Source organism: Astyanax mexicanus, chromosome 16 (assembly GCF_023375975.1).
Source record: "Astyanax mexicanus isolate ESR-SI-001 chromosome 16, AstMex3_surface, whole genome shotgun sequence".
Taxonomy (NCBI): Eukaryota; Metazoa; Chordata; class Actinopteri; order Characiformes; family Acestrorhamphidae; genus Astyanax; species Astyanax mexicanus.
The window spans coordinates 7,682,460-7,707,374 of NC_064423.1; the positions used below are offsets into that span (position 1 = coordinate 7,682,460).

Below are 24,915 nucleotides of genomic sequence, written 5' to 3' on the forward strand. Positions count from 1 at the left end.
CTGAAACCTAGGAAACAGTGCTCTGGTCGTCTACAACACAATCTGCTCTGGGTAAAAGTGCAGCTTTTTCTGGTAACTGGTTTCAGATGGTCTAAACTGGCCCTTCAAAGGTGAAAACACTGGTTAACCAGCTCTTGACCAGTATACTGTATGTTGCATTTGTTACATCTTGTTTTGTTTTTATGTTGGTAAACTATCTACAGTGGTGCTTTTAAGTTTGGGAACCCTTTAGCATTTTCTATACTTCTGCATAAACATAACCTAACACATTTTCCTAAACTTAAGTAGATAAATTCATTAGGTAGGAATATTGGCCATATTGGCCCAAATTATCATCAAAATCCTTATACTTTTAACTAATATACACTCTAATCTAACTATTATTGAAAAGAAAACTCATTTGAGATTTGATTTGTACATTTAAAAATAAGTTAAAGAAAACAGGTGCTGGGTAAATATTTTATCAAAACAATTCTGGAAGCGTTTTGAGCAGCTCAATGTCTTCTGGTATAAAGAAAAATAAAAAAGAGAATGCAGTTAAACAAAAGAGACAAAAATATTATACTTGCTTATTTATTTATTGAGAAAAATAATCCAATATTATATCCAAAATTTGCTGTTACAGTGGTGGAAACAGCTTGCCATCCTTGATACAACCATATATTTAATTCTGAATTATATCAGAGAATTCTAAAGGAAAATATCAGAACATCTTTTTATGAGCTGAATCTCAAGAGAAGGTGGGTCATGCAACAAGATAATGACCCTAAGCACACAAGGCATTCTACCATAGAATAATTCAAGAAAAATAAAGTTGAAAAAATATTTTGAAATGTCCCTGTCCTGACCACTGATAGATGAGGTATGAAATAAGTTTCAGTTTTCAAGGTTTTATTGAAAAAAAAAAAGATATATTGCTGTTGGATTCATTTTACATGGGGAGGTGGGTTATGCAATTGTTACTCTAAAGGTTTCTCTGTGATGTTTTGCCTTTTTGCACCGCGCTTCAATAAAGATTCCATCTCTGATTTTTTCTGTAAAATTAGCTGTAACAATTATCTCGGTTTACATTAATACACAAATCTGAATCTGCATGTTGGAAACTATTCAGACTCATTCTGTGGAAATAAGGGTTTTCACAGCTTTTCTGAAGAACAGAAGAGCTTGGGAGGTGTTTAGATTGGTTGTGAATGATAAAGATGCCTCAGCTTTTTCAGTCTTTCATAAATCTTCTGTTCCAATAGGTCTATAGTTAAAATACGTATAGAAATGTATTCAGCAGCTTCTTATTACATTTTTTATTCCACCTTAAATAATTCAGCCGTTTGGTTGGACCAGCTGTGGAAGAAGATTTGTAGTAGACAGATAATGAGCCAATTCTAGCCTGTAAAAGTTAGTACCAACAGTGAGTGCACCTATTGTGGATTATCCAAAAAAAATAGGAAAGAATGCAGCTACTGTATTTTTCGCACTATGAGGTGCACCGAGTTATAAAGTGCATTTTAAGAAACCCTATAAGGAACTTCTTATTCAGCAGGTCTCGATGCTGGTTAGAGGTGGTGATGGGGGGTACCTAAGTTAAGTAAAGCTAAGCTAAGTTAACAAAACTGTAATAAAAAAAAAAATTCTTTTAAAGTTAAATGAGTGATGGATGTTAATTTACACAGGTTTCGCTCCAGGGTGAGTAAAGTGCTACTGTTAATTTACAGTAAGCTTAGATTACTGAATTTCTTCAGCACCAGGGCTGGAGCATTAGCATTAGCAATTAACCGCTAGCACTTAGCGGAAAATGCAATCTAACAGCGCTACTGAGGAACCCTGAGTGTTTCTGGTAAACCAGGGTGATATTAGCTAGCAGTTCGTCCATTGTTCCTTTTTTTAACATGGTAAATGTGCAGGCTACGATATACTCACCTCAATGAAAAAACTAGAGCATACATTTAGCGCCTAATGGTAATGCTACTCTAGCAGTGCTAGCCAGGGTTAGCAGCAAGCTACAGTCTGATATACCTAACTCTGAATGGCAAAAGAGCTAGCACGGTTAATGGGTAATGCTAATGCTAGTCTAGCAGTGCTAGCCGGACACTCACCTCTGAAAGATGATATAGCAGTTTGCGGCTAATGCTAATACTGCTCCAGTCTCAGTGCTGGAGAAACTTCACTGAAACTCCTATATAACTCTGTACTGTAAGGTTGTTAGATACATCTTATATAGTGTAAAAATATGGCATTCAACATGATTTTTTATATTGTTATATGTTTATATATATATATATATATATATATATATATATATATATATATATATATATATAGATAGATATATATATAGATATATATATATATACATACATATATATTATATTATTTCTGTTCCAACAAATTTTCAACAGCAGCTAAAGCTGACTCCTCAGGGAGTAGCTCTTATATTCTGATAACCTCAGAAATGTGTGAAATGTGATATTTCCTGGCCTTCATCATCAAAATTCCTCCAGATTAATAAAACATGGGTGGGCTGAAAACCCCCCGGCATCTTAATAGCCCTGGCGGTGCAGCTGGCATGCTGGGTATTATTTTTTTTGTTTGGTACTCTGGTGCATCTTCTGCACAGATTCACTCAAACAACGTCCCCCCCCCCCCCCCCCTCCAATTTAATCCCACATAATAAGATTTTGGTGTCCGAGTCAGCACCCACTCTGAATCGATGGCATTGACCGGCGGCTTCTTTAGCTCGTGCCGCTAACGGTGCCGCTAACGGTGGCTAACGTGGCCGAGCGCATTCATCACCCAGTGACAGATCCCATTACCACACTCTAAAAAGGTCAATCAAATCACAAACATGTTTATGGATATTTTCTCCTGGCCTTTCAGAGAGAAGCTGTTTCCCTATTCATTAAATACGATAAGCAGAATGTCTTTGTTTCTGCGTAGGAGGAGGAGGAGGAGGATCTGTGAGCATCCAGCGAGTATCGATTACAACAAACTAATGCTATTCTCTCCACGGCCCAATCAGATCTGAGCGTCGTAAAGTTTTTCTAAGAGGGCTTATCGTCTAAAAGAGCTTAACTGACAGAAGGAGGCGACACAGCAGTTTTAAACAAAAAAGATAAAATGTATACAGTACCTGTCAAAAGTCTGGACACACCCTCTTTTTTAATGTTTTTATTACATGATTTTTAGTAAATGAATAGTGAAGTGATCTATCAGACTATGAAGGAACACATAATGTATCATGTAGTAACTTAAAAACAGTGTTAAACAAAGCAAATAAAAACTCTGTGAAGTATTTACAGCTGTTTGTTAACTTGTGGTTTCTGAGGCTGGTAACTCTGATGAGGAAACTCTTGCTCTTCCTTTTCTGGAGCGGTCCTGATGAGTACCAGTTTCATCACTATATTGTTTTTGATGGTAATTTTTTGCGACAGCACTTGAGGATATTTTCAAAGTTCAAAATAGTTTTAAAATAGTTATAAACATTCAAAAACAGTTCTAAAACATTAACAATAGTAGTAAAACATTGGAAATGGTTCTAAAAAAATCACAATTAGTTCTAAACTAATTTTGTGGAATGATTGTGGAATCAGCTCCCCAGTAATATTCGTGCTGCAGACAGCCTAAACTCTTTTAAATCTTTACTTAAAACTTATCTTTTTAGGAAAGCTTACTGCTGTTAATATATTTTTACTTGCATACTTTCTTTTATTTTCTATTTTATTGTCTCTTTTTTATGTATAAATACTTGCACTGTTACGTGTAAGTGCTTGTATGCATGCTTGTTTTTATTCACTATGCCTTTTGTCTATGGCTGTGTTGTTAAGCGCTTTGAGTTTTCAGGAAAGGCGCTATATAAATAAAATATTATTATTATATTATTATTATAAACATTCAAAGATGGTCTCTCTTGATCAGTTGTTGAGTTTGTTTACTTGGAATATTTTGTTTCTCTGTTTGGTTTGATTTCACACAGGCATAAACCCAAACTCACCAAAATGTAAGAAAGTACATATTGCAAAAAAAGTCCTGTCTTCCAGTGGCATCTAAATACTTCAGGAGTACAGTGTGTGGTGTGTGTTCTCTGTGTGTGTGTGTGTGTACTGTGTGTGTGTGTTTGTGTACTGTGTGTGTAGTGTGAGTGTGTGCACTGTGTGTACTGTGTGTATACTGTGTGGACTGTGTGTGTAGTGTGAGTGTGTGCACTGTGTGTACTGTGTGTATACTGTGTGGACTGTGTGTGTAGTGTGAGGATGTATGTGAGTATTCTCAGTATTGACGGTTGGTGTATTATTAGAGGTATTTGGTGATCTGAGAGACGTTTATTGTACGAGTCGTTCCACTTGATATTTGCTTCTTGATCCCGCGGCGGTGATGTAATTAGAAGGAATGATTTCTGACGAGTCTCCCTCGTGTCTCTCGCATCGCTCTCGCTGATCACGTCTGCAGGGCCGCGTTTGTTTTGTCAGTTTTATTAAAGTGTCCTGAGTTATAAATCGAGGCGCTCGGAATGAGACAGCGGTCAGGGTTACGAACACGGCTGCCGTTTCGGCAGCGTCTCGGAGGTGAAGAGAAGAGACAGCAGTGAGACGAGCGACAGCAGGAGACGTGTATCTTAAGCGCATCATTAAACGTAATGAGACGAGAGACGAGCAACGGGTAAAACGGGGAGCGGGAGTGATGGAAGAGGCTGGGGAGGAAAGCGGATAAGATGATGGTGAAGAAATACGGTGCTGAGGATGGCGTGGCATGATGAGACAGAGGGGCAGGAGGATGGACGAGCGATGGACGAGTGATGGGCAAGTGATGGGCGAGTGATGGGCGAGTAATGGGCGAGTCATAGGCAAGCGATGGTCGTGCGACGGGCGAGCGATGGGCATGTGATGGGCGAGCGATGGGCGAGCCATGGGCAAGTGATGGGCGAGCCATGGGCAAGCCATGGGCGAGCGATTGGCAAGCGATGGTCGCGTGATGGGTGTGTGGAGGGATGGGCGAGCAATGGGTGAGTGATGGGTGTGTGGAGCGATGGGTGAGCGATGGGTGAGCGTTGGGCGAGCGATGGGCGAGTGATGGGCGAGCGATGGGTGAGCGTTGGGCGAGCAATGGGCAAGTGATGGGAAGCGATGGGCGAGTGATGGACGAGTGATGGGAGCGATGGGCAAGTGATGGGAGTGATTGACAAGCGATGGGGATTGATGGGCGAGCAATGGGCGAACGATGGATGAGTCGGAGGGGCAGGAAGATGGGCGAACGATGGGGGAGACGGAGGGGCTTAAAACAGTACAAAAACATTCAAAAATAGTACTAAAACATTCATAAATAGTTCAAAACATTTATAAATAGAACAAAAACAATTAAATATAGTTTAAAACATGCATAAATAATTCAGAAACATAAATAAATAATACTAAGACGTTCAAAAATTGTTCAAAAACATTCATAGATAGTTGGAAAATGTTTAAGAATAGTTTTGGAACATTAAAAAAAAACCTTTTAAAAAAAAATTCAAAAACATTCAAAAATATTTCAAAACATTCAGAAATAGTAATAAAACATTCAAAAAGAGTACTAAACCTTTAAAAATAGTTCAAAAGTGTTTAAAAATAATTAAAAACATTCTAAAACACTTCTAAATTATTTAGAAAATCATACTAAAACATTCAAAAATAGTTCAAAACATTTATAAATAGAACAAAAACATTTAAATATAGTTTAAAACATGCATAAATAATTCAAAAACATAAATAAATAATACCAAGACGTTCAAAATGGTTCAAAAACATTCACAAATAGTTGGAAAATGTTTAAGAATAGTTTTGGTACATTAAAAAAAAACCTTCTTCAAAAACATTCAAAAATATTTCAAAATATTCATAAATAGTTCTAATACATTCATAAATAGTAATAAAACATTCAAAAAGAGTACAAAACCTTTAAAAATAGTTAAAAAAACATTCAAAAACATTTCTAAAACATTCAAAAATCCTAATAAAACGTTCAAAAATAGTACTAAAATTAAATTAAATGTTCGAATGTACTTTAGAGAACTGATGCTACAGTTTGTATACTCACAGCCATATAATCTGTGAGTAAACGCAGGATGAATGGGCTGCTCTGCACCAGTCGTACACTAACCTCAGATGCACACTGTCTGATGCTGGTCAGTAGGATGAAAGGCAGCGCACTGTTGGGCAGTAGAACAGTGGAATCCTGTTCTTTAGATGATGCAACTCATCAAACACCTCTATAAAGGACTGAGCTGCCGTTCATGATCAAGACCTGGTCAGTAGAAATCAGTGACTGACCTCAAAATGATGTTCCTGTGTTTAAATCCCAGCGGAGAGAGCACTATTATTAACTGTAATAACTTGTGACTAGATATATAATGTGGTGAATGATTCACCAGCACATGCTAACACACTGTGATTATCACCACTGTGTTAAAAACGCCTCACCCACTAAATAACATGAGGTCAGTGGGGGTCATGCCTTGGTTTATATCAGCTAAGATTTGGGGGGTTTGTGCTTATATACTGCACATACTGTATTAACCCTTAGAACAGACCCTACGGATGGATTTTCTGTCCAAAATCTCACCTTGTGTTCCCAGCTTAATTACTCAGGAATCTCTTCACACATAAACATAATCCATATATGGTTAGAAAGGGCGGAGCTTACTCTTTTTAAAAAATAGTGATCACATCCCAGTGCAGTAAAGCTAAATCTACAAGAAACCCATTGAGAAAAACATCTAAAAAAGTAACAAAATCTCCTTCCCCAACCAATATTATTTACCTTTAGTGCTTCAAACATATTTATATGATGTTTCAAACCAAATAATATCAGTAAATAAAGACTCAAAATTGTCCACAGAAAACATGTGAAACTGCCTGCTTTACTCAAACTAAAGCTAGGTATGGTGTGCGCACTACTTTATATAGTTTTTATTTTTCTTGCACATTTTTATTAAGTAGTTGTTTTGCACTAAACTAATTTTTTATTTATTTAGACTGAAAAGTTTCAAATTTTGTATATAGTTTTCTTTGTGTGTTCTGATTAAAATATTAAAAAGGTATAGGCTGCTCTGAGTGTCAGGTTTTTAGTATCTACATGTGTCCTAGAGGTGTGATTATTGATTATCAAGAAAAATAAATCCACCTGATGCTGTTTCTCCATGGCTTTTATCAAAGTAATAATTAATAAGCCATGTAATGAACTCAAATCATCAATATTCTTATGCTTTCAGCTCATAAACACTAGTCTAAACATTTTTGAAAAAATAACTTAGGTGTGAATATATTTAAAGTCTATACATTCAAAAATAAGTAAAAAAAAAAAAAAAAAAGCTTGGTAACATTTTGAGCAAAACTTGATCAGTTCCAGGAAAATATAACAATTCTGCTTCCTTTTACATTTTAAATGATGATATTTTTGAGCAGCCGTATGTCTTCTGGAGTAAAAGACATCAGGGCATGTGTCTGTCTGATATAATTACTGTGTTATAAGACCTGAAAGAGGAAGTGAAAAAACAAAAACCGAGAAAAAACTCACCAAAACAGCCTAGAGTTCAAAGGGTTAAGTGAGGAATTGTAGATATAAACTCAATGTAGGTCTAATGTCAAATTGTGTGTGTGTGTGTGTGAAGACATTTCCAGGTAACACAGATACAGACTCAGTAGTCCAGCACAAGCTCCAGCACTCCATCAGGACCAGGTACCTGCGACTGCTGCCCCTGGAGGGAAACCCCAGCGGAGGAACCGGGCTCAGACTGGAGATCTATGGCTGCACTTACAGTAAGAATTCACACACACACACACACACACACACACAATTTTATTTGAGTTTTCTGTCACATTTTTAACAATTAATTAAAGAATACCCAGGTTGCACCGATTAGTCAACATTGAAAAAGTCCACTATAAAAGATTGTAGACGTGAAATTCATAGTTTTATTTTTTTATCTATAGATAAGTTACCAATTGTGCACCATGCAGCTTGATTTAGGGTGTGTCAGTGTGTCTTTGCTATCATAACGACAGGAAAAGTACACCATGTACAGCTTGAAATGAGCAAAAGAGTCAGGTGAGCTCTGACTTTGGCGGATTGCTATTTTAACGGTGCAGCTACCTAAACTGAGCTGCTGGTTGACGCTATGAAGCAGCTCCAGCAGCTCATTTACGGGAACAGTAATGTTATTTTATTTACTATTCTGTTTATTGTTGATGTAAAAGTTGGGTTTGTGCTGCTGTGTGTTCATGTGTGTGTGTAATAAGTGGGGGTGTACGCTCGGCTCGGCTTGGCGCCTGTGTTGCCGAGATAGCGATGAACGTCTGACTGTTGGCACCTGTCTAGGTTGTATTGAGTCAGTGGAGCTCCTGTGTTTTCTGTTACCAAGATAAACAAGCAAAACTCCAGAAATGTACCTGAACACACCTCATTTCATAACCAGACCACCATGCCCATTATATATATATATATATATATATATATATATATATATATATATATATATATATATATATAGGAGTGATAAGAGACTGTTGGCAGGGTGTTAGATAGCAATGAGCATCACGATGGACCTTCCACACAGTGTAAGATTTTAAAGGGATTTAAATCAGAACATTGGCATTTTGTGTTCATTACTGATTAGATCTATTGTGTTATTGAATGAATATATCTCATTTATTTTTTTATATGTGACAATTTGATAAAAATCCATACAACCCTGTTGTTAGTCGAGTCGTGTGGAATCTAGCTTGAAGTTAGAATGTAAAGCTGAAGCACAGGATGGTAGAAAATAACAATTTTGTTTCTGTCAACTCTGATGAGTCAAGTCCATTTCCATACTTGAAATGCACTCGCAGTTCTACCACAATTCCGGAATGGGTTTTATATATAAAAAAAAAAATATATATATATATATATATATATATATATATATATATATATATATACACACACACACACACACACACACACACACACACACACAGTTTTCAAAAGTACATTATGTCTTGTTCCTTGGTGCGTTCTGAGCATTCTCCCCTTTGGAAGAGTTTTTTTTTTTTATTATTATTTTTCAATATAGAACTGGAGAGGTCTGTCAGTGTAGCAGCTGAGAGGGATTTGGTGACCTTCTCTTCCCTCCATGATTCTGAAGAGACTCTTGACTCCCCTAAGCTCACATGCTTCATTCTTTCTTTCTTTCAAGTCAGCCATGACAGTCACCAAAGAAATTACTTACAAGGTTGCTGAAGTGTGTGTGTATATATGTGTGTGTGTGTGTGTGTGTGGTGGAGAATCGAAAAGTAAAGGCAAAATACATTCAACGACTGTAAGAAAATGTGCTCTAAGCAACTGAACATCTCACTCTTCCCTATAGTCTGGGACTGTATGAGGATGTGCATTGTCATGGTGTCACACATGGGGCCAGATACAGAAGAGACACTTACAGCTACAAATCAGAAAATGTATTAATGAAGGATTGAGGCTTACAGGAGTAGTGAGAGGCAGGCAGGGGCAATAACCAAATGGCAGCAAATATAATAACATATCAGAGAGAGAAGTCAGGCAAAAAATAATATAAACGAGATATCCAGCAAAACAAAGGGAAAGGAAAGACAGGGGTCAATAATACAAAAAAATATTGGTCGGTAACAAGATTATCAATAAATATGATAATCAGTGATACAAAAAAGAGTATACTTAGCTACAAATAAGGCAAACTGAGGGGTATTTATACGAGAGAAAATAGGTGGAAACAATCAGTAGCTTGAAGAGCAGGAACATCGTAGCCTCATAGCCCAGATAGGTGGGGTGTTGCAGTGGTTGTTGCCCTTCTTTGATTTTCTCCATCTACGCTCAGGATCTTTTAAACTCATCCAGAGTGACCATTATGTTTTTGGCCACCTCTCTTACATTTCGAGTTACATTTTTCACCTCCTTCACCTTCGCTCAACCCCTCGTGGTTTACGCTCCTCTAACTAGTTGTGTTTAGATTTTCCTCGCTCTCTGCTGAATTTCAAGTGTCAAACACGCCCAGGTAGCTGCGCCATTAAAATAGCAATCTGCCAAGTCAGACAAAGTGCCAGCCCCTTATTATAATTTGATGTTTTGCAATGTTTATTATAATATCTTTGGAATAATACAGCACAGATAAGAGACTCATCTTCAGTCTTGGGATTTCCAATCAGGGGAGTTGATAAAGAATGCACAATTTCACAATTATTTTTTTTCCTGCAAAGTTTATTTTAACTACAGTACACTGTTGTGGTTTTTAGCTTCTTTTATAAGCTATATAATCTGTGTAGATTCACTGTAGCACTAAAGTAACATAATTCGGGTCTCTAAACTTCAGATCTCTAAACTTCAGCTCCAGTTCTTTTCAGATTGTAATCATATTTTGTATTTTTGCCCTGTTCCTCAGAGTCAGACGTGGCAGATTTTGACGGCCGCAGTGCTCTGCTCTACCGGTTCAACCAGAAGTCCACCAGCACGGTGAAGAACGTGATCTCGCTGCGGTTCCGCAGCCGGCAGGCAGAGGGCGTATTGGTTCACGGTGAAGGACAGCGAGGAGACTACATCACCCTGGAGCTCCAGAGAGGACGACTCGCCCTGCATCTCAACCTCGGTAAGAACAGAGAGAGAGAGGGAGAAATACCAGTTTCTGATGGTTTCCAATGGTATTATGTGATCTTTGATGGTTAAAAACTGATCATCCGCAACAAATTATACTTTATTCTCTATACTGGTTAGCTAGCTGGGTCATGCTGGTCAATAAGCTTGGTCATGCTTGCCATTCTGGTTGACCAGCTTGGTCATGATGGTCATCATGGTCAATGAGTTTGGGGATGCTGGCCATGCTGGTTAAATAGCTTGTTCATAGTGGTTATTGTGGTCGACCATGATGACCACCATGACCAAGCCATTTAACCTGCATGGCCAGCATCCCCAAGCTGGTCAACCAGCTTAGTCATGCTCTTTTTCCAGTTTGATAACGCTGGTCATGCTGGTCTTAGTGATGTTGGTCATGCTGCTCTTGGTGATGCTGACCATACTGGTCTTGGTGATATTGGTCATGCTGGTCTTGGTCATGCTGGTCATGCTGGTCTTGGTGATGCTTGTCATGCTGATCTTGAAGATGCTGGTCATGCTGGTCTAATAATGTTGTCATGCTGGTCATGCTGGTCTTGGTGTTGCTGGTCATGCTGGTCTTGGTGATGTTGGTCATACTGTTCGATCAACATGGTTATTCTGTTTGTCCAGCTTAGACATGCTCATCAGGCTTGTCAACCAATTTGGGGGTACAGGTTGACAACCTTGATATTGGTGATGCTGGGCAACCAGTGTAGTCACCCTAGTCCAGGGATCAGCAATTAATATTTTCCTAGCTATTACGTGGCCACAAAAATGAAATCTGTTTTGGAGTGTAATGAAGTGTATTGGGATGGAGTGCTACAGACTAGTAGCTCTTCAGCCCAGAGGGTTGTAGAACCCAATTGCAGAACAGTTGATCTCAAAGCAGGTAAACCCAAAAATAAGGAAAAACTAAATAAATAAACACACCGCTCCTCACGCAAGATCAAACCCTTGTCATCAGGGTCGCCCTGTCATGCCAAGCACGACAGAGAGAAAGAGACAGGAGGGAGGAATGTAAACAAAAGCTCGCCAGAGAGACATTTTATTTATTTATTTTATTTATTAACATTTATTAAAGTTTAAACAACCTTTTAGGCCAGATGCTACATGCTTGTTAAGGTGAGGAGTGTGGGAGGGGTTAAGGTGCGTAGAGATGATGAGAGTGTGAGAGCCTACAAGGTGATGTCAGAACAGGCTCCTTCCTACCTGCACTCGCTCCTGAAGGCTTACGCTACCTCCCGGCCGCTGCGCTCCTCCAGTGAACGTCGCCTCGCTTTGCCAAACATTCACACAAAGCAATCCATACTGTTCTCATACAGAGTTCCCCAATGGTGAAACAAACTACCTTCCACTACCAGATCAGGAGAATCTCTCGCTATCTTTAAGAAACTCCTGAAGACAGAGCTCTTCAAAGAGCACTTACTCTCTTAACACCTCTAACACACTAACTACTTCTAACCTCATTTCCTTCTTCCTCTCCTTCACTCCTCTATCCTATTATTCCCCTTTGTCCTCCTTTTATCCCTATCCAAAGATGTTTTTCCTTTAAACTTATTTTACATTGTACTTGACTATTGTAAGTCGCTTTGGACAAAAGCGTCTGCCAAATGTAATGTAATGTAAAAGAGTGGGAGGAGTTAAGGGGGGAAGGGAGTGTCTGAGAATAGGAGAATGGGTAAGTGTTAGAGATGGTGTTTACAGTGACATTGGGATCAAGTGCTCACATACAGGCTCTCATCAGCACCGCCTCGGGAAAGTGTTGCTATAGCGACATGGTACACACACACACACTCACACACACACACACACACTATACACACATACTCTCACACTATACACACTTCAGAGGCTGGAAAAGGAAACAGTGCGAGGTCTCAGTCCCCAACCTCTTCAAATTTCTTTTCACATTAGGAACAGCCTTTCCTTCTACCTGCTCAAACCATCAGCCTGATAATGTTTTTATTCATATTCGTATTCGTATTTCATATTCGGATTATTTAATTAATGTAGTGTTAGTAATATTTTTTGTTCTCAGTACATATATAATTGCATTTTAGGTCTGATGTCCGTAAGTATTGGGATTTGGGGTATTTAGCGCCTCTCTGGTGAGAATGGGTAAATTGCACTGAGCATGCGGAAGAATCATTTTAAACTGGGTGGGTGTGATGCGGCCTCCTTCAGAGCAGAAGAATCCGATTCCAGGTTATGTTCAATCAGAGAGAGAGAGAGAGAGAGAAGCTTTACTCCTTCGTTTCTTTGGTTTTACTATGGACAAATGAGCTACTGAGCTCTGAGTTTCCCCTTCTGAAGTCTCCATTGCTCCACCAGCTGCTCGCATTCGGTAAAACTGAGCCGGATCCTCTTTTAGAGGCTACGTGTGACGTGAGGACGTAAAAACGAGTGACGTGACCAGAAGAAGAAGAACTCCCGTGGAACAATGAATTGTTGACGCCCCAGTTTTTAGAATGAATATATTATTAGAATTAGCAGGGATGGTGGTTCCAGCACACTGGTACCATTAAACACTATATTTTATCCATATTCTTCTCCACCTAAATGTCTCAAGTTAATAATACGTTTCTCAAATTCTTTTGTGTCTAATCAACTTATATTTTTTCATATAATGATACATTTTGTTATTGTATATCGAGGATCTATTCACATATTCTCTCTCTCTCTTTCTCTCTTTCTCTCTCTCTCTCTCTCTCTCTCTCTCTTTCTTTATCTCTCTCTAGATGACACTAAGCCCCAGTCCAGCAGCAGACCCACCTCGGTGATGTTGGGCAGTCTGCTGGATGATCACCTGTGGCACTCAGTCCTGATCGAGAGGTTTAATAAGCAGGTGAACTTCACGGTGGACAGGGACACTCAGCACTTCCGCACTCAGGGGCAGGAGGACTCTCTGGAGGTCGACTATGAGGTGAGGCTTAAACTAACTGTGCTATGATCTGATAGCAATCATTACAATAAAAAAAATATATATAAATGACTGACAGAACCAGATCTAATACATGGCGGTGAGTAAGTAAACTGCTGGGGTATTAATAGTAAGGGGAACAGGTGAAATCAGTACTCAGGTGATTGCGGTCTGGGAGGTGACGTGTGATCATTCATGTGAGGTAATGAACAAGTGTAGATGGGTTGCTGTGTTGTTTCTAAGTGGTTCCTTGGTGGTTGCTAAAGTGTTGCTAGAGGGTTGCTATGGAATGGTATTCATGATGGTTGCTAGGTGGTTGCTAAAGTGTTGCAAGGTGGTTGCAAAAAAAATATATAGAATAAAAAGAACAAGGTGGGATGTTCCCTAAAACAAATACAATGGAAATATAGTGTAACTGTGTTTCTCTTATCAATAGCTGTCCTTAAAAACACATATAGTGAAGATAATACAATGACATTAAGATCAAATCTTTTAAATATTTAGTTTTTTTAAGTTTTAGGATGCTTTTTAAACAGTTAAAATAAAGTCTGGAGTAGGGTTGGTGGTATAATGGTAAAATCGTATACCCCAGTATTAAAATGTTAATGGAATTTCCAAATAAAAAATGCATTTCCCAAATATGATGACGTGTCTAATGTGCCAAATTTCTGTATCTTTATAAAACTGCATGCACACCGCAAACAAGGAAAGTGACGAAAGTGAAGAAAGCAACACAGCGGCTGGAAATCATTCCTTTTTAATGAAAGTCAGCAATACCCATCTTCATGCAAATGAACAGTGACATAAAAGGAAGTAAAATGAAAATGTATTTATGTTGCTTTATGGTAGAATTCACTGCTAGCAAAGCACACAAACAGAGTTCACCTCTGGTAAAGCACACAGCCAACACAATCTCTTGCATATCTAACGTCTAAAAATAAAATACCTTTATTAATCAGTTTTGTATTTCATCTTATTTTTACAGAGCATTATTACCTCTGAAATTCTGCTTATTTGCTGAAACATAAGCAATGTTTGAGCAAACTGACATGTAGCTATATAAATATATATTTCTCCATCTAATCTAAATTCTTGTGGCTGATTCAGAACACATTGTGAATCTAGAGAATAACTTGAAAAATAAATAATAAATACAGCACTATATAGAAAAATAAAGGTTTATAGTTTATAAGAAACTTTAACTTTTATTCAAGCATATATCCTGCCTTCACTAGCTGGTAAACAAGCCTGCCAGTGACTCATCCACTGCTGCACGTGCGACGGTGACCGATTTTATCACTAGCAGTGTGCACACAGGACACCAGTCCAAAAAAAAGCTCTTTTATTCATGTGCATTAAGGATGGCCACAGGATGGGGGCAATTTCTGAATTTGAGTCATATTCTAAAAAAAAAAAAAATGAGTGGAACAAAACACAAGTTCTTTTTAGGCAATGTGCTCATTTAAAAAAAAAAACTCATTTAAAAATCATTCACTCGACTGTGTGCTCAGGTTTTATCTTCTGAACATGTGGGATTTAAGCCTCATTTAGCTGGAACTCGGGTCTGCGCTGTGGTGTTGCGCTAGCAGTTAGCTTTATATAGCAATTAACCTTCTAGCGCTTAGCCTGTAACATTATCTGCTGTTGTTATCTAACTAAGACTTCACTCTCTTAGTAACAGGTGTATATAATCAGTACTCAGGTGAGTTAGTCAGGAGCAGCTGTACTGAGCTTTCTGATACTGGAGGCTAGCTTAGCACATGTTTTTTAGAACCCAATACTACAGAAAAACGCCAATTTCGCCGTTGTGTCTGTCTAGACGCTTTATATTTTCTAATTTTAAAGGAGAACTCCTGTGTAAAATTTACTTTTAGTGTAGTAAAACACGATAAAGGGTACTAAACTTTGTTGAATAACCCTCCTCTGTTTTTCCACAGCTTTTTGAGATCAAGTAATTTTTAGCAATTTGTCCAAACAGGCTTTAGAATGGATGATATAGGGCATATTTTGTATTTTATAAAACGAGTCATTAAGAACTTTAAAAGTGCACAAGAAGCTTATTAAAAACCACAATTTACAACCAGTAGCCTAACCTAAAAGATTAAGTAGTAAACAGTGGTTTAATATGGCAGAGATCGGAGCTAAAGCTGAAACTATGGGATGGAAACAGTGGTTTTATTAAGTTTCTTGTGCAGTTTTAAAGTTTTTAAAACCTCGTTTTAAATAGCAGGGCTCTCCAGATTCTACCAATGAAGTGTGGAGCTACTTTGAGCCAGAATAACACTGTAAAAAGTGATTGCAGGGTAATATTTCCTCATATTATCTATTCTAAAGCCTGTTTGGACAAACTGTAAAAAATTACTAGATCTCAGAAAGATGCAGGAGATCAAAGGTGAGCTATTCAACAAAACTAAGTACTCTTTATTATGTTTTACTACACTAAAAGTTAATTTTATACTAGAGTTCTCCTTGATTATAAACTACTGACAACATTTCTCCCAAATTCCAAATAAAATATTGTCATTTAGAGCATTTATTTGCAGAAAATAAGAAATGGCTGAAATAACAAAAAAGAAAAAAGATGCAGAGCTTTCAGACCTCAAATAATGCAAATAATACAAGTTTTTATTCATATTCAAGTTTTAAGAGTTCAGAAATCAATATTTGGTGGAACAACCCTGGTTTGTTTTTAATCACAGTTTTTTTTTCATGTATCTTGGTATCATGTTCTCCTCCTCCACCAGTCTTACACACTGCTTTTGGATAACTTTATACTGCTTTACTGGTGCAAAATAAAATTCAAGCAGTTCAGTTTGGTTTGTTGGCTTGTGATCATCCATCTTCCTCTTGGATTATATTCCAGAGGTTTTCAATTTGATAAAATATCAAAGAAACTCATCATTTTTAAGTCATCTCTTATATTTTACTTTTTAATTGTTAAATGACCCGTAACGTACAGTATAGTCGTATTTGGTGTATAGTGGCTTTTAGTCATGCTTCCAGTCAGAGAATAAAATGTTCCAGAATGTTTGAGCCTGTTCTGCTTTTGCATTAAAATGCTTTAATGAAGCGACCTGTAGTTTAATAGATGTGAATAAAAGCCATTTAATGAAGATTCTCTCCAGCCCAGCATTACAGTGTTTACTTAAATCAACTCCAAGGCCGTGGGTTCTCTGGAGCTCTGCTGAATTAGTTCAAAAGCTTAATAAACTCTCTTTCCATCCCTCTTTTATTTCCCTCTTTCATCTGTTCTTCTCTCGTAGCTTCAGCTGTGCTGATGATTATCAGACAACAAGAGCAGCCTTTCTTTAGCCACCTTGGCCTAAATAATGTATGGTTTCAGTTTTGAATGGAAACTGACCATTTATTATAGATACAAGTCTTTATAAAGTATTGAAATATTTATCAGCTTCAGTGTTTTGAGTTTTCAGGTTTCTGAGTCAGTTGTGAGAACTGACCTGGGTAAAACTTTCGTTTATGCTCATTAATTTCTCGTTCTTTGCTCAATAAGGCCTGAAATAATAATTTTTAATTAAAAATGGGAAACAAAATTTGATGGTATTACACAAATCAAATAAGTTTTGTATTTAAACGTTAAAAAATAAATATATACACATTTTTACGTTACGTTTCACACCCAATTTATTTATGTTGAAACTTCAGCAAAACAGATATGTCCATTGCCCCCCACAACTAATTTCATTGACCAATGACGGTTTGGGATCTATGGAATAATTTGCATAACGGGTGTGATTTCCATCTTGCTTACCATCAATATGTAGTCTTTCCCTCCAGCTTCCCTTCCACTATGTGTTTGTTTGTAATATACAGCTCTGGAAAAAATATTGAGAGCACTTAAAATGATGGGTTTCTTTGATTTTATCAAATTGAAAACCTCTGGAATATAATCAAGAGGAAGATGAATTATCACAAGCCATCAAACCACCAAACTGAACTGCTTGAATTTTTGCACCAGGAGTAAAGCAGCATAAAGTTATCCAAAAGCAGTGTGTAAGACTGGTGGAGGAGAACATGATGCCAAGATGCATGAAAAAAAACTGTGATTAAAAACCATCAGGGTTATTCCACCAAATATTGATTATTTCTGAACTCTTAAAACTACTTTATGAATGTGAACTTTTTTTTGCATTATTTTTGCATCTTTTTTTGTTTGTTTTGTTCAGCCATTTCTCATTTTCTGCAAATAAATGCTCTAAATGACGGCATGTTTTATTTAATTTTCCTGTGTCTTTAGTGATGTGGTGGTTAACATGTTTAAATCCAGTGGGGTGGACGATGTGGCCCTAAAATAATACCACAATATTTAACGGTATTTTTGATAACGATACTCTTGGCGATATGACAAAACACTGAATTAAAAAATATATATTTCAAGAATACACTACTGCAACAAAATGAAAATTAAATGTTATTATTGCAAATGATATGATATGATATGATATGATATGATATGATATGATATGGTACTCCCCTAACTGAGATATTAAAACATGCAAGAATTTTTTCATCAGATTTACAGTAACTGAAGTCAATGATCCAGAATATCACGATACTACTAATAATAATACACTCCAAATATCTCCATATATTCAGGATTAAAGTAAAATAAATGATACTGGAGAGATATAATCTCTCTCTAGTAGATATATAATGGAAAATCAGAACAGTGTGATTTTTTCATTTAATAAAAACAGTAAAAAACAAAAACAAAAAATACTGATTACTAACTAAACTAAACTATATCAACAGTTTTAAAAGCTGTGTATAAAGTTTAGAGTTTTCTTTTGCAAAACTGCGAATATTAACAAATAGAAAAAAGTTGTGTTCTGTAAATCGAATCCTCTTCCTCATTCATATATTTATCTTATGTGTGTATGTATATGTTATAAATATATGTTCCCCTTCCTCTTCCGCTCCATCTTCTTCTCTTCTTCTCCTCTGTTTTCCTGCTAATAATCACATGCTGATGGCGTGATTATCACCTAAAAACAGTTTATTCCGTTTATATTTAAACAGCGTTATACAGAGTCAGGAACTACATCCGCCACTCTATTTCAGATCACTTAACACCTCAGTGTGTGAGGATGTAGGCCTGCAGTTTACACCTTCCTAATGGGGGCTGTAAATTAGCCACATTAGCATGTTAGCTCCAGTGCAGGAAATAAAAGTTAAACTCTAATCTACTTATCTGGTGCTGGTTAATGAGATAAACTGGGGGTTGTGTTAGTCTGTCAAATTCTAAACTTACTGCCTTACAGTACAGTATGTGTACAGTATATAGACAGTATATGTCAAGGATATGTACAGTATGTGGAGAGTATATGTAAAGTATATGTAAAGTATATGTACAGTATATGTAAAGTATATGTAAAGTATGTGTACAGTATATGGACAGTATATGGACAGTATATGTAAAGTATATGTACAGTATATGTACAGTATATGTTAAGTATGTGTACAGTATATGGACAGTATATGGACAGTATATGTAAAGTATATGTACAGTATATGTACAGTATATGTTAAGTATGTGTACAGTATATGGACAGTATATGGACAGTATATGTAAAGTATATGTACAGTATATGTACAGTATATGTAAAGTATATGTAAAGTATGTGTACAGTATATGGACAGTATATGTAAAGTATATGTACAGTATATGTACAGTATATGTAAAGTATATGTAAAGTATATGTACAGTATACGTAAATTATATGCACAGTATATGGACAGTATATGTAAAGGATATGTACAGTATGTGGACAGCATATGTAAAGTATATGTACAGTATATGTAAAGTACATGTACAGTATATGTCCAGTATATGTAAAGTATATGTAAAGAATATGTACAGTATATGAAAAGTATATGTACAGTATATGTAAAGTATATGTAAAGTATGTGTACAGTATATGTACAGTATATGTAAAGTATATGTAAAGTATATGTACAGTATATGTAATGTATATACACAGTATATGTAATGTATATGTACAGTATATGTACAGTATATGTAAAGTATATGTACAGTATATGTAAAGTATATGTACAGTATATGTAAAGTATATGTACAGTATATGTACAGTATTTGGACATAAACTTAATACTTTTTTACAGATCTCAATATTGGTCAATTATTAATTAAAAACAATTTTTGTAACACTTTATAATAACTTTCATTAATATATTTTTAACTTATGTTCAGTAGATGTGAACAAAGCAGTAGTTCATCAGAATTTGAATATTAACAGATGCTCACACATGACACTTTACATTTATCAAAATGGATATTAATATTAAAAATGTCAGCAAATCATTAGATTATCAGCATTTGAATAGTAATAAATCGCATAAAGGTGTCGTGGCAAGGACAGCTGTCCTCAGCCCACTCCCTATCCACTGGGGTTCCCCAGGGTTTGGTACTGGGTCCCCTTCTCTTCTCAATATACACTGCCTCTCTTGGTCAGGTTATGCACTCACATGGCTTTTCCTACCACTGCTTTGCTGATGACACCCAGCTATACCTGTCATTCTCACCTGAAGATAACTCAATCTCTGCACGGATATCGTTGTGTCTCTCTGACATCCTCTTGGATGAAGGAGCATCACCTTCAATTAAATCTCTCAAAGACTGAACTTCTGGTTATACCAGCAAAACCATCTTTTCAACACAACTTCTCTATAAGCATCGACTCTCTCTCTCTCTCACCGACAAAGGTTGCTAGGAACCTGGGTGTTATGGTTGATGACCAGCTCTCCTTCACGCACCATGTGGCCTCGGTTGCTCGATCCTGCCGCTTCGCGCTTTATAACATCAGGAAAATTAGACAGTTTCTGACGCAACAGGCCACCCAACTCCTGGTACAAGCAGTCGTCATCTCACGCCTCGACTACTGCAATGCCCTGCTAACTGGCCTCCCGGCCTGCGTAGTAAAACCACTCCAGATGATCCAGAACGCAGCAGCACGTCTGGTCTTCAACCAGCCAAAACGGGCACGTGTCACCCCGCTGCTCATTGAGCTCCACTGGCTACCAGTTGATGCTCGTATCAAATTCAAAGCTCTTACAATCGCCTACAAGGTGATGACAGAACAGCTCCTTCCTACCTGCACTCACTCCTGAAGGCTTACGCTACCTCCCGGCCGCTGCGCTCCTCCAGTGAACGTCGCCTCGCTTTACCAAACAAACATTCACACAAAGCAATCCAGACTGTTCTCATACAGAGTTCCCCAATAGTGGAACAAACTACCTTCCACTACCAGATCAGGAGAATCTCTCACTATCTTTAATAAACTCCTGAAGACAGAGCTCTTCAAAGAGCACTTACTCTCCTAACACCTCTAACACACTAACTACTTCTAATACCATTTCCTTCTTCCCCTCCTTCACTCCTCTATCCTATTATTCCCCTTTGACTTCCTTTTATCCCTATCCAAAGTTGTTTTTACCTTTAAACTTATTTTACATTGTACTTGACTATTGTAAGTCGCTTTGGACAAAAGCGTCTGCCAAATGTAATGTAATGTAATGTAATGTAAAATATGAATTTTAAACCGGGCAAATGTTCATCACTTGCAGTTCATGTTGCCAATGTGCTCATTAATATTTACAAATGTAATAGCAACTTTTTAGTTTCTTAAAATGTGAAAAATAACAGTTATTAATCATTAATTAATGGTATATTAATGAACGTTATTATAAAGTGTTACCAAATTATTTGGGATATTATTCACTTGGGATTATTTAAACATTAAATTCCAACTTTGGCTCAAAATTTTTTAGAATCAAATTGACAAATTTACTCTTTAAAAGTAATTGTCAGTCCTGTTGCTGACTATCTGTCTGTTCTGGACTCTAGTTTTCGCTCTAAAGACTACAATTCCCAGAATGCACCTGTGTTTAACCTTCCGGACATGCCGGATCACATGACACTTTGGCGTTCCGGCTCACCTGACATTTCCAATGGCCATTTCCTGTTTCCTCTTCTATAAATACCCCTTATTTCTGTTTCCTGTTGCCGAGTATTATGCCTATGTCCCTTGTTTTTGTTTTTTTGTTTTTTATCAACACTGTTTTGTTATTTAGACTACTCTTTTGCCTTGCCCTTCTGTCTCTATTCTAGATCTCTCATCTATTACTTTTTTCAGGTTCTGTATGGTACGTTGTATCTTGCCCGTCCCATGCAACTCTTGTAGATTTAACCACTTTGTAAATAAACTTTATGCTAAGTATCTGTGCATGTTTACGTCTCGTATAAATGACAATTAAAACATTTATTATTTTAATTTCTGTGACAATATTTCATGAAATATTTCGTGAAATACCGTATTAATTCTCTGTTTCTGATAGTGAAGTGATTTTGGTGAAAGCTCGTTGGTGATCTGTTATCTGTATGTGTGTGTGTTTGTGTATTGACTCAAGCTCAGTTTTGGAGGAATTCCGCTTCCTGGTAAACCTGGGACATTTCTGCGAGAAAATTTCCACGGCTGTTTGGAGAACCTGTATTATAATGGAGTTAACATCATCGACATGGCCAAGAGACGCAAACCTCAGATCTACACTGTGGTGGGTTTTTATATTTACTAGATATTAAATGTTGTAAATGTTTATCTGTAGATTTGTGATAAACAAATGACACTTGTAATGGAATGAAGCTTTATACAGTGTGTGTGTGAATGTAATGAATATGTACAGCTCTGTAAAAAAAAAAAAAGGAGAGCACTTAAAAATGATGAGTTTCTTTGATTTTTCCAAATTGAAACCCATCAAACTAAATTGAACTGCTTGAATTTTTGCACCAGGAGTAAAGCAGCATAAAGTCTGTCTCTCTGGGGAGCTTTAAATTCTGCACTTTCTAACAGCTCCTTCACTTATCTCTGTTAAAGACTGAGAGGAAAGTATTTTAGTTCAGCTTAAAGATGACTTTCTAACCTAAAAGTATATGTCAGAGAATTAATGGCACATTATTTCAGTATTAATTCAATACTTTAGATAAAAAAATATGCAGCAGTAGGAAGTATTTACAGTATATATATATATATATATATATATATATATATATATATATATATATATATATATATATTATGGCAAGCCAAACAGGAAATATATAATGAAAGCTGATATATATATAATAAAAGCAGAATATAATGAACTCTGATAAATATATATAATGAAAGCTGATATATACTGTATATAATAATAAGCCGATATATATATATATATATTTCCTACTATATATATATTTCCAAACTATATATATAGTTTGGCTTGCCATAATATATATATATATATATATATATATATATATATATATATATATATATATATATATATATATATATATATATATATATATATATACACACACTGCATAACGTTTTTTTTCTAAAGTATTTTATCAATACTAAAATATATATATTACACACTACCCATCAAAAGTTTACACACACTTTCTCTTTCAATGTATTTATTTTTTTCCTACATCGTAAATGAATAGTGAAGTGATCTATCAGATTATGAAGGAACACATAATGAATCATGTAGTAACTTAAAAACAGTGTTAAACAAACCAAATAAATACTCTGTGAAGTATTTAGATGCTCTTATCTGGGGAGCTGTTTGTTAACTTGTGGTTTCTGAGGCTGGAAACTCTCTCGCACTTCCTTTTATGGAGCGGTCCTGATGAGTGCCAGTTTCATCATAACATTTTTTGATGGTCTTTGCGACTTTAATAGGGCTATTCACTGTATATCAACTGTATACCCGCTCTATAAGTCAGTACAATGTATACAAGGACATTTTACTGCACTTACTGCTTCCCTCTGCAGACAAGCTTTATGGAGATGCGGATTTCATTTTCCAGCAGGACTTGGCACACTGCCCACACTGCCAAAAGTACCAATTAGTCTTACAGTGGTGCTTGAAAGTTTGGGAACTCGGAATTTGCTATATTTCTGCATAAATGTGACCTAAAACATCATCAGTTATTCTTCTTTAACCATTCTTGTGTGCTAAGGATCATTAATTCAGTTTATGGACAGATTTCCTGATATCTTTCTTTAAAATGTTCTGATATAATTCAGAACTTATAGTTCCTTCAATGAAGACAAGCTGTCCTGGCCCAGATGTAGCAAAACAGTCCCAAACTACGATACTTCCACCACCATGTTTAACAGATGGGGAAAGCATCTTATTCTGAAATGCAGTGTTTTTTTATTATCCAAACATCCAAACTATTTTTATTTAAACCAAAAAAGTTCTAGAATTTTGGTCTTATCCGTCCAAAAAAACATTCTTGCAATAGCTTTCTGGCTTGTTAACGTGATCTTTAGCAAACTGCAGACAAGCAGCATCATTTCCCTCAATCAATAAAAGGCCAAGTATAATTAAAATAATGTTTTTGTCTAATTCGTTTAACTGGCTTCTCTTTATGTACTTTAAGGACATTTGATGATCTGATGATGATTCAAAACAAATTCTAAATGATTAAAAAAAAAACTTTTAAGCACCATTGTACTTATTATTCTCATTTTCTGAGATATACAGATATTAATTTTATAAATTAACTTTTCATTAATATTCTAATTGCTTGTGATGCATCTGTATGTACTCAGAGATTAGAGCTGAGGCTAGTTGAGAGCTAGCTGATATAAAACATTGGGGCATTAAAGGCTAAAGCTGAAGTATTACTTAATTCTGAGACACAGAGCAACTTTTTTATCTGTTTTTATCCGCCGCTCTCTCTCTTCGTCACGCCCACTCCGCCATCCTCCTCCTCCTCTACACGCATTTATCTTCCTCTATCTCTCCTCCTGCTGCCGCCGCCCATCCCACTCTTTAATTGGACGCCTCTCTTCTCTCTCCTACTCTTCCTCTCATCTCTACACATTTATCTTCCCCGTCTGCTCCTCCTCCTCCTCCATCCTTCCTCTCGTTTTCATCTCCCCGGTGTTTATCCCACCGTCTGCTTTCTCTTTCATCTGCTACCCCGTCTCTTCCCTCCCTCCATCCTATTTATCTTTAACTCTGAGATACACTGTACTTATACTTTACATTATTATTATTCTCTATAGGCTTTAAATACAGACAATACCGTTTATACTTTACACTCATTGCCAAATGAAAAATGCATCAAGAAGCTGAATGTATGGAATGTAATGAAGCTCTCTCTCTCTCTCTCTCTCTCTCTCTCTCTCTCTCTATATATATATATATATATATATATATGTGTGTGTAAATATAATACTGATGACATATGTAAGCTATAAATTTATTGGGGTAAAACTGTAGTATAATTAAAGGAGGCTTTAGTTTAGATCAGGGGTATCCAAACTACGGCCCGC

At 36.6% G+C, this 24,915-nt stretch overlaps 1 protein-coding gene and 1 long non-coding RNA gene across 3 annotated transcripts in view; one reads left to right on the forward strand and one right to left on the reverse strand.

Moving 5' to 3' along the window:
- The window catches only part of LOC125782295 (uncharacterized), a 117,118-nt gene that overhangs the window by 78,149 nt on the left and 14,054 nt on the right, over positions 1-24,915 (reverse strand). The gene's annotated exons all lie outside the window — the stretch shown is intronic.
- cntnap5l (contactin associated protein family member 5 like) overlaps positions 1-24,915 on the forward strand; it is a 142,364-nt gene that overhangs the window by 62,013 nt on the left and 55,436 nt on the right. For both annotated transcript variants that reach the window (XM_049465917.1, XM_049465918.1), the window contains exons 4-7: positions 7,637-7,784; positions 10,418-10,621; positions 13,365-13,549; positions 21,992-22,135. In XM_049465917.1, coding sequence (XP_049321874.1) covers positions 7,637-7,784; positions 10,418-10,621; positions 13,365-13,549; positions 21,992-22,135 — 681 coding nt within the window. The remainder of the gene's footprint in view (positions 1-7,636; positions 7,785-10,417; positions 10,622-13,364; positions 13,550-21,991; positions 22,136-24,915) is intronic.